Raw genomic sequence first — 14,196 nt, 5'->3', positions numbered from 1 at the left:
GGTATGTATGATGGTGGAGTTTTGTTTAAAATATTTTTCTTAAAAAAATCATCCAACAAGAAAGTTTCGTCCATAATAACGAGATTCAAACAATCTAAAATTTAGTAAGAAAAAATCTTAATTCAAACATGTTAGATTTAACAAATTCTCTTGGAAGATGTTGGTTCAACAATTGAATTTTCAATTTCAAATCTTATTATATAATATATTTCGATTAATATATAAACGTCATATATATAAATATTATAATATTTATTTTATTTAATAATATCTTTTATACATAACATGTATATGTTAATTGAAACATATATGTAATAGAATTTGAAATAGTCAATCGAAATTGATTGGTGCAGGTAACGTGCAAGCAAAGATGGGAGAATTGCATGGTTTATCCATATTTTAGGGTTCGTATATTTTTTTTGTCCAATTAATTATGTGATTATCATTAATAGTCATACAAGTTACAAAAAAATCACTTTAATCTTTTCATTAGATTTTGTTAGTATTTTGACAGTCCAACAGTTGGAGTTCTGCTCACCTGCTTAGGCCTTAGCAGCTAAAAGCCTAACTGGAAGTGATTCACCTGAAGGTCTCGCAAGCTCGCCCAAGGGTATAGTTGGAGACTACTTGCCTAAAGGCCCTTGAGACAATTGAGATTATCAAGCCACCTGAAAACCTAGTTAACGACCACACGAGGTTGTCAGACCACCAGAGGGCCCAATTGAAGTTGCACGCCTAGAGGCACCCATCTAAAAGTCAACAAATCATACAAACCCTAGAATTCCAAGACTTATTCCTATGGGTGACAGAACAGTCGAGCCGGCTCGCGAGTTTCGCAACCTAGACAATGTCAAGTCCGGCTAATTGGCCATTCACCATTAGTCGTCCAAACTTCTTGTCAAGCTCCTCTAGCTATATTTTCTCTGAGGTGCTTGAGCCTTAACATGACGGAGTTTGCTCCAAATGCCTCCATCTCTTATTAGAAAATCTGCAAGAATATTCTCGTGAGATTTTATGATGATAATATTATAACAATAATATTGATATTCTGTTTGCCATTTGATAATACGAGCTTTCTCAATTTTAGATTTTAATTTATTCTTCAAGAAAGCTTTAATATTAGTATTATCAACTTTTAATGTGAATTTTTTAGCAAGTAAAAATGGAGGTGATTTCTTAAAAAGTCTTCCAAACTGCAAAGAACTCCTTATCGTTGACGTATCAGACTTGGGCTTGTTGTTCTGAGAACAACCCTCCTATATATCTACAAGATTCTTACCCTGTAGTGGCATTTTTCATGAGCATTGCTGCCCATCTATAGTCATTAGCGTCCGTGTAGATTACCAATTCATGTTCGTCTTGTGGTATGACAAGCTTGGAAGGCTTATAGCAAATTTGTTTTAGCTCACGAACCCTTTGAAATTTTCTCCCATTTCCACTTTTGAACTTTCCATTTCTTTCAAGAATGGTCGAAAATCCTTTCTATATTTTACAAGATCAATGATAAAGATATTTGCAAAATTAACAACTCCCAAGAAGGTCTGTCAATGCTTCTTGTCCTTGAGCAGATCTGAAAAATTGTAAATTTTTTCCATAATATGTTCCTGTAATTCAATCCCTGTTTCGTCAATAAGGATTCCTAAAAATTTAATTTTATTGACTGTGGTACTAGCTTTCTTCTCAAAAAGTACTAAACCTTCTCTATGACATTCATAAAAAAATATCTCAAGATGTTTAATATAGTCTTTCATATTCTTCGATGCATATGTCGTCAATGTAGATAAACATAAACTCAAAATAATCTTTAAAAAGACTATTCATTTTTCTTTGAAGTATTTGGGGTGCATTAGCTAATCCAATTGGAAGTATATTCCAGATATATTGCCCCTGTGGTGTGGAGAATGCGATAAATTTCTTTGATTCATTCTCCCTCTTGATATGATAAAAACCAAATATGCAGTCGAATTTTGAAAACACTTTAGCACCTTTAATGTAATCAATTAAGTGTTTCTACTGGGAATATAATAACCATCAAATTCTAATATTTTATTATAATAACATGTTAGTTAATTATCAATTTGGGTTTATCTCTTTTTATCTCACCATGATTTTTTATCAAAAATCCAGGACTACTGTAAGCAAAGATTCCAGGCTTGATGAGTCCAAGATTCATATGCTCCTTGATAATCTCCAACACATCTTTCTTATCCTCCATGATCATCCGGATAAGCTTATATCGAACATACTCATATTTGCATTTGGCATTGACCTTAAGAGTTGTTTCGATCTTATTCCTATTCCATTATGCTAGAGGGTTCTCGCTAAAATTCTTCTGGATTAGTCTCTTGATATTTTCGAGAGAAAGTCTGCTTTCCTCGCTTATGCCTAGTGACTTTATCTCCTGCAATGCTTCTTTAAGGTTCCTAATTTCTTCTTCAGTTTTCTCATAGAAGCTATCGCTATTGATGTGTTCCTGTTGCCTGAAAGATAAAAGAGTTTTACCAAATTTTCTCTTATCTTGCATTTTTGGTTGAGTTAATTTTGCATCAAAATCATCACCCTTGCTGCGAGAATTTATAGACATTATCCTATTAAATGTCTTTTATTTTTGCGAAATCTGTATCTCAATACCATAATTAGTAGTAAATTAACAGATTCCTTTGATTATCCTACATGTATTTTGTAAATATTTGAATGAAATTGTTACCAAACAAGATACCAGGACTTGCACCATGAAAGTAGATAGGATGTGTTTTTACCCTAAACTAGGGGTTCCGAATGCTCCTCTAGTCATGATTTTTGCTTCTATAAGGAAAACTCCAAATTTTGCTGTGCAAATTCTTGATCCTAAATCAATATAAGCTATAAAATACTTTGTCTTATAATTGATTATATAACATACCAACATATATGTATATAGAAAAGGGACTAGTCATTCAACCCTTATGGTAACACCATCAAGATTGAATTTCATACTATTACCTTTTCTTCACCATGGTTTATGATCTTTGATGAAACTTAACCATAAAGTCATAATCTCATTTTCTCGTCCTGCAACTAGAATTTGATGGCCCCTTCTATTTCTAGTATGCCTTTATATCTACCAATAATATGTTATTGCAAATTATATAAGTCATCGCAAGGAAATTTTTTTTTTCTTTTTTAGTGATATTAAATATAACTTGTATTTTTTTCATCCTTTATGGCATCTAAGTTTTACATTATCTACCTAATCTGTTGAAAAGTTAAAATTTTTAACAACTCCTTCTCCTTTCCTTTGTAACTTGTAATCCTGTCTTCCGAAAAGCACATCCTGCTACTAAACAGATGTTTCTTCAATAAACCTAAACTTTGATACCATTCTAGGCGAGCATCGGTAAGCATATGCATAAAAATGCAAAATTTGTGAAAATGGACTAAAATTCACATTTTAAAGTTGTAGAGGGATAAAATCATCCAGAATTTGCCTAGATCTGGTGGGAGGACTAAAACAGAGCATTTTTAAAAAGTTATAAAAGTTAAATGACTAAAATGAAAATTGACCAAAATTAGAGGACGAAAATTACCTTTGACCCTAATTAGTTCCTAATCTCTTTTAAATTAACTACAATTAGTACCCGAAAGTCTTCTATTTTAAAACCTTAAGATCTCCGAAACTCAAAATGAATTTGATCACTGTTAACATTACTTTAAATTTGTCTTGCTCTGATCTTCTTTTAGTTAATTTAGTGCAGTTTCTTATCTCACTGATTTTTTTATGTTGTTTGATTGGTAAACTATTCTCTTTAGTCTATATATTGTTATATTTTTGTTTGTTTAGTTTGGGAGAAAGCTTGATTTTTCATACATACTATTAGGGGGTATTTTAAAGTTACCACCATCATTTCAAAATAGAACAATTAGTACTATATAAATGGCCACATTTGAAAAGTTAGTACTTCCATATGCATTTCACCTGATATTTGGGCATTAAATGCTCAGTCTTATAAGGATGAATAGTAATTTATTGTCTGTGATATTAAAAATGAGTACAGTACATTCCTATAAAAAAATATAGAAAGTTATTTTCTATATTTTTTAAAATAAAGCAATTTACCTCTTTATACTGGGAGATAAATTGCTTCATTTTAAAAATCATAGAGTGGTAAATTATTGTATTTTGAAAAATACAGGGAGGTAAATCGCTATTTATTTTTTCATAAGGGGATAATTTGCTCATTTACAATATCACAAGGGGATTGCTTGCATTTTTGGCGTTTATATAATATCAATTGCGCTATTTTGAAAAATACCATATCAATTTTGCAATACCCTATATATGGGGAAAATGCAATTTATTTATTCTTGGAACTTATGAAGATGACAATTTTGATCCTGCATAAATTAATTTTTATAATTTACTTATATAAATTTAATATATTTTAGCAATTTTCATCTTTTGTTGAGCTTCAATTTAGCTGCAAAATTGCATGTGACTTGCACATGACCCAAATTATAATTGGCTGGAAAGGACTAATTAAGATTTTTGAAATTATAAAATTACAAAATTAAATTATAAAAATCAATTTGTACAGAACTAAAAATACCATCCTGCTAAGTTACAAGAGAATGATACAAAAAATAATTCTTTTTCGTTGATAAAATTTATACAATATTACTACTAATCGTACTGATATTATATGATATATATATATGGTCTTGAATATCATTTTTATTTAATTAATCAAATATGCAAAAAATAAATAAAAAGATAAGGTTTAATTTCATGCGTTCTCTGCAAGACAACTGGACAAGAAGCTTCACTATATAAACTTCATCTATTCCACAGAAACACACAGCTGATTTGCATGTTTTCTAACATAGATTGGATCGTAGATCCCTTTCCCTTCTCCTCCATCCCCACTCCACCCCATATGATCAGACATTTATCTGATTAATCAAATATGGGAAGACAATTTCCGTTCAGCAACCCATCAATTCTACTCCTTTTTTTAACAGGTGTAACAATTTTTTCCTGTTCATTCAACGTTGTTGGGGGGGTGATCGGGGTGAGCTGGGGCAGACAAACGTCGCACAGATTGATCCCATCAATGGTGGTCGATTTGTTATTACAAAATGGCATTCGTCATTTGAAAATCTTCAGCACAAGCGAGAACGTCCTAGAGGCCTTTGCCGGGGGAGACATTGCCATCACCGTCACGTTGCCTAACGAGGGCCTTAAACATATTGTGAACACAGGGGTTGCTGCATATTGGCTGCAGCAAAAGATCCGCAAGAACCAGAATAAGAACATCAACATAACGTAATTCATTGATACAACACATATACACACACGCATGCGTGTATATATGTATATCCTTCTTGATCTCTGTATTATTGATTCCCTTTATTTTGTTGTTGAACTTGTTGATTTTTGACAGTTGCTTATATGTCGGAAGCCAGCCATTCTCAGCATTCTATCGCACAGAAACCTATGACAATGCTGTCGACACGTTGAAAATTATTCAACAAGCCCTCCGCTTAAACGGGTACGACACCGTCGTGGCAACAACTCCACATTTCACCGATGTCTTGAAGCCCGGCATAATGAAGCCATCGGAGGCCGATTTCCGCCCTGATTTGAAGGAAAAGATGGTGGAATTCGTGAGCGTTCTCAACGCCAGCAATGCTCCATTCGTGATGGACGTATTCCCAATACATTTTGTTGCTGAAAACAAATGGGACATCGAGTTCGCCTTCCTCGACAACAAGTCGAATTTCTCAATCGAGGACAACGGGCACGTGTACACAAACGTGTTTGAATTCGTGTACGACTCATTTGTTACCGCAATCACGAAAGCTGGAGCGCCTAACCTGAAGGTGATCGTGGGGCAAATCGGGTGGCCGACGGATGGATTTCCAGGGGCCAATGTCGCCAACGCTGAGAGGTTTTTCAGGGAATTCATACCCTTTGTTAAGAGCACAAAAGGGACCCCATTGCGCCCTGGAATCTCCATCGACGTTTACATCCACTCCTTGGTGGATGAAAACCTGAGCAGGATCAGCTTGGGGGCTTTCCAGCGCCACTGGGGGCTGTACACATCTTACGGGGAGCCCAAATACAAGATAGATTTCAGTGGAGCTCATCGGGACATCTATCCAACGACGGCCAAGGGTGTCGTGCTCATGCCCAAAAGGTGGTGCGTGTTTAAAGGGGACAAGACAAACTTGACCAAAGTTGAGAACCAGGTAAGCCGCGCCTGTGCGGAAGCAGACTGCACGAGCCTTCTGCCTGGAGGATTATGCAGTCAGCTGACGTTTGAGCAGAATGTGTCGTACGCGTTCAACAGGTACTTCCAGATGAACTCGCAATACAGCACTAATGGGAGCAGTTGTGATTTTGAGAACTTGGCGACGGTGGTGACTGAGGATCCGTCTGTAGGCACATGCAAATTCCCTGTGGAAATATTAGCAGCCGAGCGTGCGGAAACTGATGGGCTGATGAAGAGGAGTAGGGCCGGCGAAAGGCTACAGGCATCTTCTAGCTCATCAATTGTTCTGTCTTTGCTTTTAATCTTCTTGTTAAGATTAATTTAAAGCATATATAAAGATGGACTTTTGTTTCAAGTACTTTTCTTAAAAAAAAAAATCATGGGGCATGAAAGTTTCGTCCATAATAGCCGAATACAAATGATAATTGGATAGAATTAGGTATTGGAATTAAGATAAAATATAGTAATATATACAAATATTGGCATTGAGGAGGACAAAGTACCAGGCCCGGATGGATATTCTGCAGGTTTCTATAAATCTGCATGCCCTATTGTGGGACAGGAAATAACGAATGTCGTCTTGGAATTCTTTCAGCATGGGCGACTACTAAGACAACTTAACACGACAATCATTTCCTTAATTTCCAAGGTACATAATCCCTTAACTGTTGGTGATTTTCGTTCTATATCCTGTTATAATATACTGTATAAAGCAATTACTAAGATTATAGTGAAACGCATTAGAGTGGTGCTTAATAAATTGATTAGCCTTATGCAAAATGCATTTGTACCTAGCCGCTCCATTGGGGCTAATGTATTACTTGCTCAGAAACTATTCTTAGTGTATAACCAACAACGCACTCCACCCTGGTGTGCGTTGAAGGTGGATCTGAGGAAGGCTTATGATATGGTGGAGTGGGATTTCATATTTGCGACATTGCGACTTTTTATTTTCCTGAAGAAATTCATTGGCTGGATTCAGGAGAATGTCACCACCCCTTCTTTCTTGATTGCTCTGAATGGGGGTATTCATGGATTCTTTGCAGGGGCTATAGGGCTGAGACAAAGTGATCCCATGTCTCCTTACCTCTTTATTTTGGTTATGGAGGTGCTAGGAATTATCTATCAGCAAAGAATATAACAAGATGGTGGCTTCCTTTACCATTGGAGATGGGGTGAGATTAGGTAATTCCAACTCTCCTTTGCTGATGATTTGCTCCTATTTTGTCGAGCGGATGAGGGATCTGACCCGTTGTTCAAAGAGGGATTGGAGATGTTTGCTTCATTGTCCGAGCTTCATACTAATGCTGCCAAGATTTATATTATCTTCTCAAGTTCTACATATCTAATGTGAGATATCCTCCTTGGCATCCTTGATTTTTAGGAGGGAACACTTCCCGTCACTTATTTAGGTTTGCCACTCACTTCGTCTAGGCTTACAATCACTGATTGTAAACCATTATCGCTGAAGATAGATAAATGGCTACGAGGTTGGGACGCCCTTCAGTTGTCCTTTGCAGCAAGGATTCAACTGATAAAATCGGTATTCATGGCTCTTCAGATCTACTGGGCAATGGCATTTATTTTGCCAAAAGAGATTATCAAGGAAATTGAGAAGCGGCTCCGCAACTTTCTATAGAAAGGAACATCGACCACTGGTTACCCTAAGGTTGTTTGGACACAAGTGTGTCGATCGATTGAGAAGGGTGGCCAAGGACTTAAGGATCTTATTGGACTTAACTTGGCCCTTATGACTAGGCATATCTGGAAGGTGGTCAATTCGAATCCTGTATCTATTTGGGTTTTGTGGATTAACTCAATGCGATGCGTAGTAAATCTATATGGACGGTTGACGCTACATCTGGAGCTTGGGGTTGGAGGAAGCTCCTTCGATTACGTAGTACGTTGCAGTCGTATATACATTATATGGTTGGAGATAGTGAGAGGATATAGCTATGGCACGATCCATGGCATCCCTTGGGGCCGCTTATTTAGCATGTCCCTCGCGGCCCCTCACTTACTCGCACGCGCGGGGATGATTTACTTCGGGTGGTCATCCAGGATAGGGAGTAGCACTGGCCTAGGATGAGGAATACTTCCATGATCGATGTCATGCGACTTTTACATTCAATTAGAGGCGGTCGAGATTTTATTTCCCTTGATGGCGATTCCTATGCCAATAAAAGCATCTACGATATTTTTCTAGCATCCGAGCCCAAAGGTAGGTTGGTCTTCACTATTTATGGACCCTTTCAAGATCCCCCGAAACACTTTTATACTATGGTCAGTATTGCGTGAGAGGCTCTCTACCATGGATCGGCCGTGGCTTCGGCATCTCCATGAGACTCACCAGCACCTGTTCTTTTGTTGCCCTTATGCTAGAAATTGTCTTCAACTATTGTGACGTAAGGTCTGCTTCTCTTAGACCACTAGAGGATGGACCATTGATGTATTGATTGTTGCACGAAATGGAGGGGAAAACATGTTATCAGTGCTGCTTATCATAATCTTTTGGCATCCCTTGTGTATCACATTTGGCAAGAATGGAATAGACGGAGGTATCAACAGCTTGTTCGCGATGCAGTTTCCGTTGCTCGAATTATTTTTTATGAGCTTAGACTCCGTATACTTATTGTTGGACTACCTCATAGCAATAGTACTATCGCCTTATATGAGTATGGCGGATACCATGACTTACTTCAGTTGCCATTTGATTTGTACACTTAGTACATTTTTTTTACTTAATGAAATTTATCATTACCGAAAAAATATATATACAAACATCTTAGATAACATATGTGAGAAGATGTTATGCAAGGCAAATTCTAGTTTGGATTCGATTTCGTCGAACCTTAATCAATCACATGGTAACTGTAATATACTTGTCATGTGTTTGATAGACAGTTTAGAAAAAATGATAAATCACATAACAAGTGTAATATATATATATATAAATAATTATTTTACAATTAGTTTGATTCGATCAAATCTAATTTGAGAAAAAAATTTGCTAGAAGCTAACATCTTGTAGATTTTCAAAACTGTCATAGGAAAGTAAAACTTTTGATAGTGTGTAGAAAAAATCATCTAAATTTGAAAATTTCCTCCCAAATAACGAGACATGAAAATATTAATAGTTAGACAAAATCAGGACTTATATTATTTTAGTATTTTTAAGGAGAAAGTGGTTAATATATATTCACTAGTAAAAAAAAATTGTGACGGAATTTCCAACTGAATAGAAGACATGGCCCAAAACCCAAATTGCAGATGGTTTGCGACGGAATAATTAACACATCCATGAAATTCCGCTTAAACCGAAGTTGATAGTTTGCGACAAACATTTGCAATGATATTCTGTCACAATTTTCATTACAAGTAATTTAGAGGAAATTGCAAAATTAGTCCCATTATTAAAGAGAGTGGCGTTCTTGATCCTGTAATTTTAGGACTGCAATTTTAATCCTGTATGTTTTGAAAAGGTAGCAATTTTAGTCCTCCACAAGAATCTGACCGAATTATGGATGATTTTACCCTTCTTAGCTTTAAAATGAGCATTTTAGTCCAATTTCATTACTTTTTGCATTTTTATGCTTACATTTGTACATGCTCACCTATAAGGGTATCAAAGTCTAAGTTTATTAAATAAATATATGTGATAATTACATTTAGATATTTTTTTCACTATCGGATGAGACTTTTTAAGAGAATAGAATCGAACAAAAGTTCGAGTTACAACAGGGAATACTTTTAGATTTTGAAACATTGAAGATGGAATTTCTTTATGAAAATTCTAAGTCAGGGAGAAAATTATCTCCAAATACCAAAAGATGATTCGAGTGACAACCAGGAGTATTTTCATATCTTGGCAAGACAAAAAAAGAATTTCGTCTTAGAAATTCTAGACAAGGCCACAAAACAACGAAGTGGGAACCTAAACCTCTTATCGTTAAAGAACAAGAAGAACGATGGAGGATTCACCAGATCCGAAAGGTGCTACCAGGGAATACGGCAAAAAGTCTACAAACAACCAAATTCCATGATAAAAAGCCAACAGGAAAAACCGGAGTGGGCAAATTCCTTTTCCAGTACAGCTTTTAAAATTATGATTAAAGGAACTGATTGGAAAGAACTCGAGTCGATACCTCGAAGACCTTGCAAGATCTGAGAGAAATTCAGAAGATAGTTCAAGACTATGGACATAGATTAATTCATATACCTATGAAAATAGATATTTTGAGCCAAAAAGTGGATGAGATCCTTAAGATCATTCCAAATCTACACAAGGATCTTACAGATCTAAAATCAGTAATTGCAGATTTAAAGGGAAACCAAAGGGAAAGCCTTGAGACATCCAGATCCAGATAGAAGAGGATCAGGGACGCTCTTGGAACAATATCTCTTCTATATTAGAAGTGAAAGACAATGGAGATTCCAAAGCCAAAGACAAAAGATGATATGACCCGAGAAGTCATTAGCTCCATGAAATAACAGAAGTTACAAGGGTAGATCTATCAGATTTACAGGAATTAGCTGAATCATTTTCCCAACTTGGGTTTGTGGACTTAGTTAATGTTCAAACCAACAAAATCACTCCAACACTACCACCACCATAGGGAAGTACAGGTTTCAATGATCCTCCATAGGATCATCCGATGAGGGAAAGTACAAATTTATACACCAACGTGATATCAGCATTTGTGGGAACCAGACGTGAAGAAAATCCAGGGAGAAATCCAAGGAGAACGTCTGAACATACACCTTGGGCAACGACCATGCTACATCCTTTGCACCCATACAGCTCTGTACTCAACCTGGATGTTATTAATTTTCGAAACATCAGAAGCTGATAGATGAATGGGTTGCATCCATAAAGATAGCAACAACTACCCTAGTGGAGTTGAGCTTGGAGGGTTCAGTGAAGATCGAATTGGACAACACCCTAGAAGATACTAAAGACAGTATCCTTGTCGGGGATTCAAAAAGCACAATAATGAATTGGCTAGGAAAGCTTGTCAAAATACACTTCATCGGAGATGGATACTCCGAAGAAAGTAGAGCAAAGGCTATAAAGTATTCACAAGCTCTTTTTGGCCTTGAATTAAGGAGTATTTGTTCAGTAAATGAATATATCTATTGGTTTTGTAAGTATTTCTTCTAGAGTGAAGTAGCAACAGAAGTAGTAGTTCCAATGTTCTTTACAAAGATATGCACCCGATGGACAATTGGATTCAGTTGCAAGGAGAATATCTTTTCTTAAAGACAAACTGAAGGATTGGTGTTATCAAGCATCTATCTAGAAAAACATGAAGAGGTTGAGAGGTAAGCCAAACGAATTCCTCTTTGTTGTGATGACAAAGATTTTTTGACAATTATAAGAAAATCAGCGAGCCAAGTAAGAAGAAGAAGTAGAAAGAGTACCTGCTACACTAAGAGTTTCAGACGAACCTCTTTCTGGAGAAGTCCTGGTGGTCCAAATCAAAAGCCAGAACATACAAATCTGGACAAAAGACTGGACCAACAAGGGTTTCATCCCAAGGATCTAGACAAACAGATGCAAGATCCATAGGAAGAACCCCTACAAGGAGAACTTTCGGACGAACCTATACCCAAGCCAATAAAAGTTTCAAGAACTGCAATTGTTGGACCTGCGAAGTAAAAGGCCATATATCTCCAAACTGCCAGCAAAAAACGTGATGAATTACGAAGATTTGAAGCCACGAATGACATCCTAGATGCAGTTTATGGCATTACAAGAAAATAGGGTTTTAGAGACAGAATTCCATCTTTGAAGCCATAATTCCGACTCTAAAAACTTTAGAGACCGAATATTTCCATAAAAAAATAACACCCAATAACTGACTCTATCGCTTCCGTTTCTGAATTTAAGGCGGTTTCTTTATAAAATTTGTCTGTCTGTTCAAATAAATCTAGACAATACCCGTCTTTAAATTTGTAAGACTCCCATTGATAATACATCTTCATTTTGTCTCTAATTTTATCTTTATTCCGTCTCTAAGCCATCTCTATTTTTTGTAGCTAAAGATTAAAATAGGCACCTTCAATTCCATTTCTAAACTTCTTCTTTTAACAAAGTTGGCACATTGACAAGAAAACTTTATTACAACACCATATAGAATACCTAGGATGTAATGCTTTGATTCATATTTGCACATATTCACTCGTAAAGACAACAAAATGAGAAACTTTCTATTGAGTTAATAATTGCAGGTGCGAGAAAATAATATTTTTGTTCCCATAAATTAGATTTATTATTATTTTTGATCTCATTTATTGTAGGATTAGTATTTTTGTTCCCGTAATTTACAAAAATTAACTTTTTTGGTCCTAATCCACTTTTTCATCTATAATTTAACAACGTAGGCTACGTGTCTAGCACGTGGATGTTAAGTATCTTTGGTTGGGGTGAGAATTGGAGTGTTTTTCAGATTGAGACCACTTTTGGGGGGAAATATTGCTGCATTTGAGAGAAAAAAAACAAAGTTTGAAGAAAATTAGAGCACATAAAGGGGAATTTCTCTCTTCTCTTATAAAAGTTTAATCCTAATCTCTCTTCTCTTACAAAAGTTGAATCATATCATTTCCATATTTCTATAAGTTGAAATCAGGTGGAAGCAACATAAAGAATCATATCTCCCACAAGTGAACCAAATAGGCTAAATGGAGCATTTATATGGTATTGTTGCAAGAAGGACCATTTTTTCCTCTAGTCAAAAGTACTTAAGGGCCATGTTAAGCATGGGACCTGCAAAGCTAAATTGTAAATAGAAAAGTGAATGAAAACCAAATGTTCTAATTTTTATAAATTATGGAATTAAAAATATTAATCTCGTAATAAATGAGATCAAAAGTAAAACCCATCTAATTCATGGGATAAAAAATAATATTTTCCCTTGCAGGTGAAGTACCAAATCAGAAATGTCCTGAGAAAATATTAACCATTTGCAACCAAAATCTTATTATTCCTTGTGCACAGATTCATTTGCAAATGGGCAATTAATATGTCCCACCTCTTGAATCAATTTGCGGATCATTAAATAATATAACAATAAAGAATGAAAAATTAATCAAAAGTATGTTATTTTATTAGATATTTTAAAAAATAATAAATAATTATAAGCAAATATTGTAATGCATTGCTTAAGTAATGAAAGGGAATTCAATTTTGGAGAAGTTTGGGCTTACAGATCTAGCAATCCTAGTTTTGGAGACATTAATGCAGTGCCAGTGAACACTTCTGATAGAAAAATGGTACTTTTGATTTCATACTTTAGGATTTTATTTATTAATTTAGTTCTAACCGTTACGATTTTATCATATTGTATTCTATAAGTTAAATTTTTTTACATTTTTAATCCTTTGTTTGAAAGTTAGAAGTCACAGGGTCGTTAGTTAAAATAAATTCTGGAATAACGGCCTCTTGATGTTTCGTTAATTATATAAGATAACAAGATAAGTATTCTCTCCAAATCTCTTTTTCTATTCTTTCAAAAAATTATTTATAAATGAATTACATAATGGTATTTACAGATCATCAAAATTATTATTACAAACTATACTATAAATACAAAATATCACGAGGATACAAAAAGTTATAAGCATTATAGGGGAATACCAAAAAGTGCGTGCATTCACACGTAATAATTACATGTATTTACAATAACATGTTTATTGACTTATTTCAAAACCTGTATAGTTATTATATTTTAAAAACACCCTTTAATAGAATATTAGAATTTAAAATTTCAAAATATACTTTATAAATGTTTACCAATCTTTAAAGTGAAATTAAGATTTTTTTAATCATCTCAATGTATATATAAAATTTACAATCGACTAATTAAGCAATATAACATAAAGAGGAAGTAGTATCTTTTGTCCAATATGTTAGGCCCTTTTCATTTTTGATCCAATTCATTATGAA

At 35.0% G+C, this 14,196-nt stretch overlaps 1 protein-coding gene across 1 annotated transcript; it reads left to right on the top strand.

The window, feature by feature from the left end:
- The first annotated feature begins 4,852 nt into the window (after positions 1-4,852).
- LOC105179025 (glucan endo-1,3-beta-glucosidase 5) lies at positions 4,853-8,979 on the top strand. Its single transcript, XM_011102608.3, has 3 exons — positions 4,853-5,302; positions 5,421-6,900; positions 7,298-8,979. The coding sequence occupies exons 1-2, from the start codon at positions 4,944-4,946 to the stop codon at positions 6,574-6,576; spliced, it is 1,515 nt and encodes a 504-aa protein (XP_011100910.1). The 5' UTR covers positions 4,853-4,943; the 3' UTR covers positions 6,577-6,900; positions 7,298-8,979.
- The last annotated feature ends 5,217 nt before the right edge of the window (positions 8,980-14,196 follow it).

Source organism: Sesamum indicum, linkage group LG13 (assembly GCF_026168435.1).
Source record: "Sesamum indicum cultivar Baizhima isolate 11 linkage group LG13, ASM2616843v1, whole genome shotgun sequence".
Classification (NCBI taxonomy): domain Eukaryota; kingdom Viridiplantae; phylum Streptophyta; class Magnoliopsida; order Lamiales; family Pedaliaceae; genus Sesamum; species Sesamum indicum.
The sequence above is the reverse complement of the archived record's forward strand: the minus strand, read 5'-3'. Positions and strand labels throughout refer to the sequence as shown.

Bases quoted from the DNA above. Each gene is read 5' to 3' on its own strand.
- LOC105179025 (XM_011102608.3), top strand. From the start codon at position 4,944: ATGGGAAGACAATTTCCGTTCAGCAACCCATCAATTCTACTCCTTTTT. The intron at 5,303-5,420 runs GTAATTCATTGA...GATTTTTGACAG, and splicing joins AATAAGAACATCAACATAAC to TTGCTTATATGTCGGAAGCC.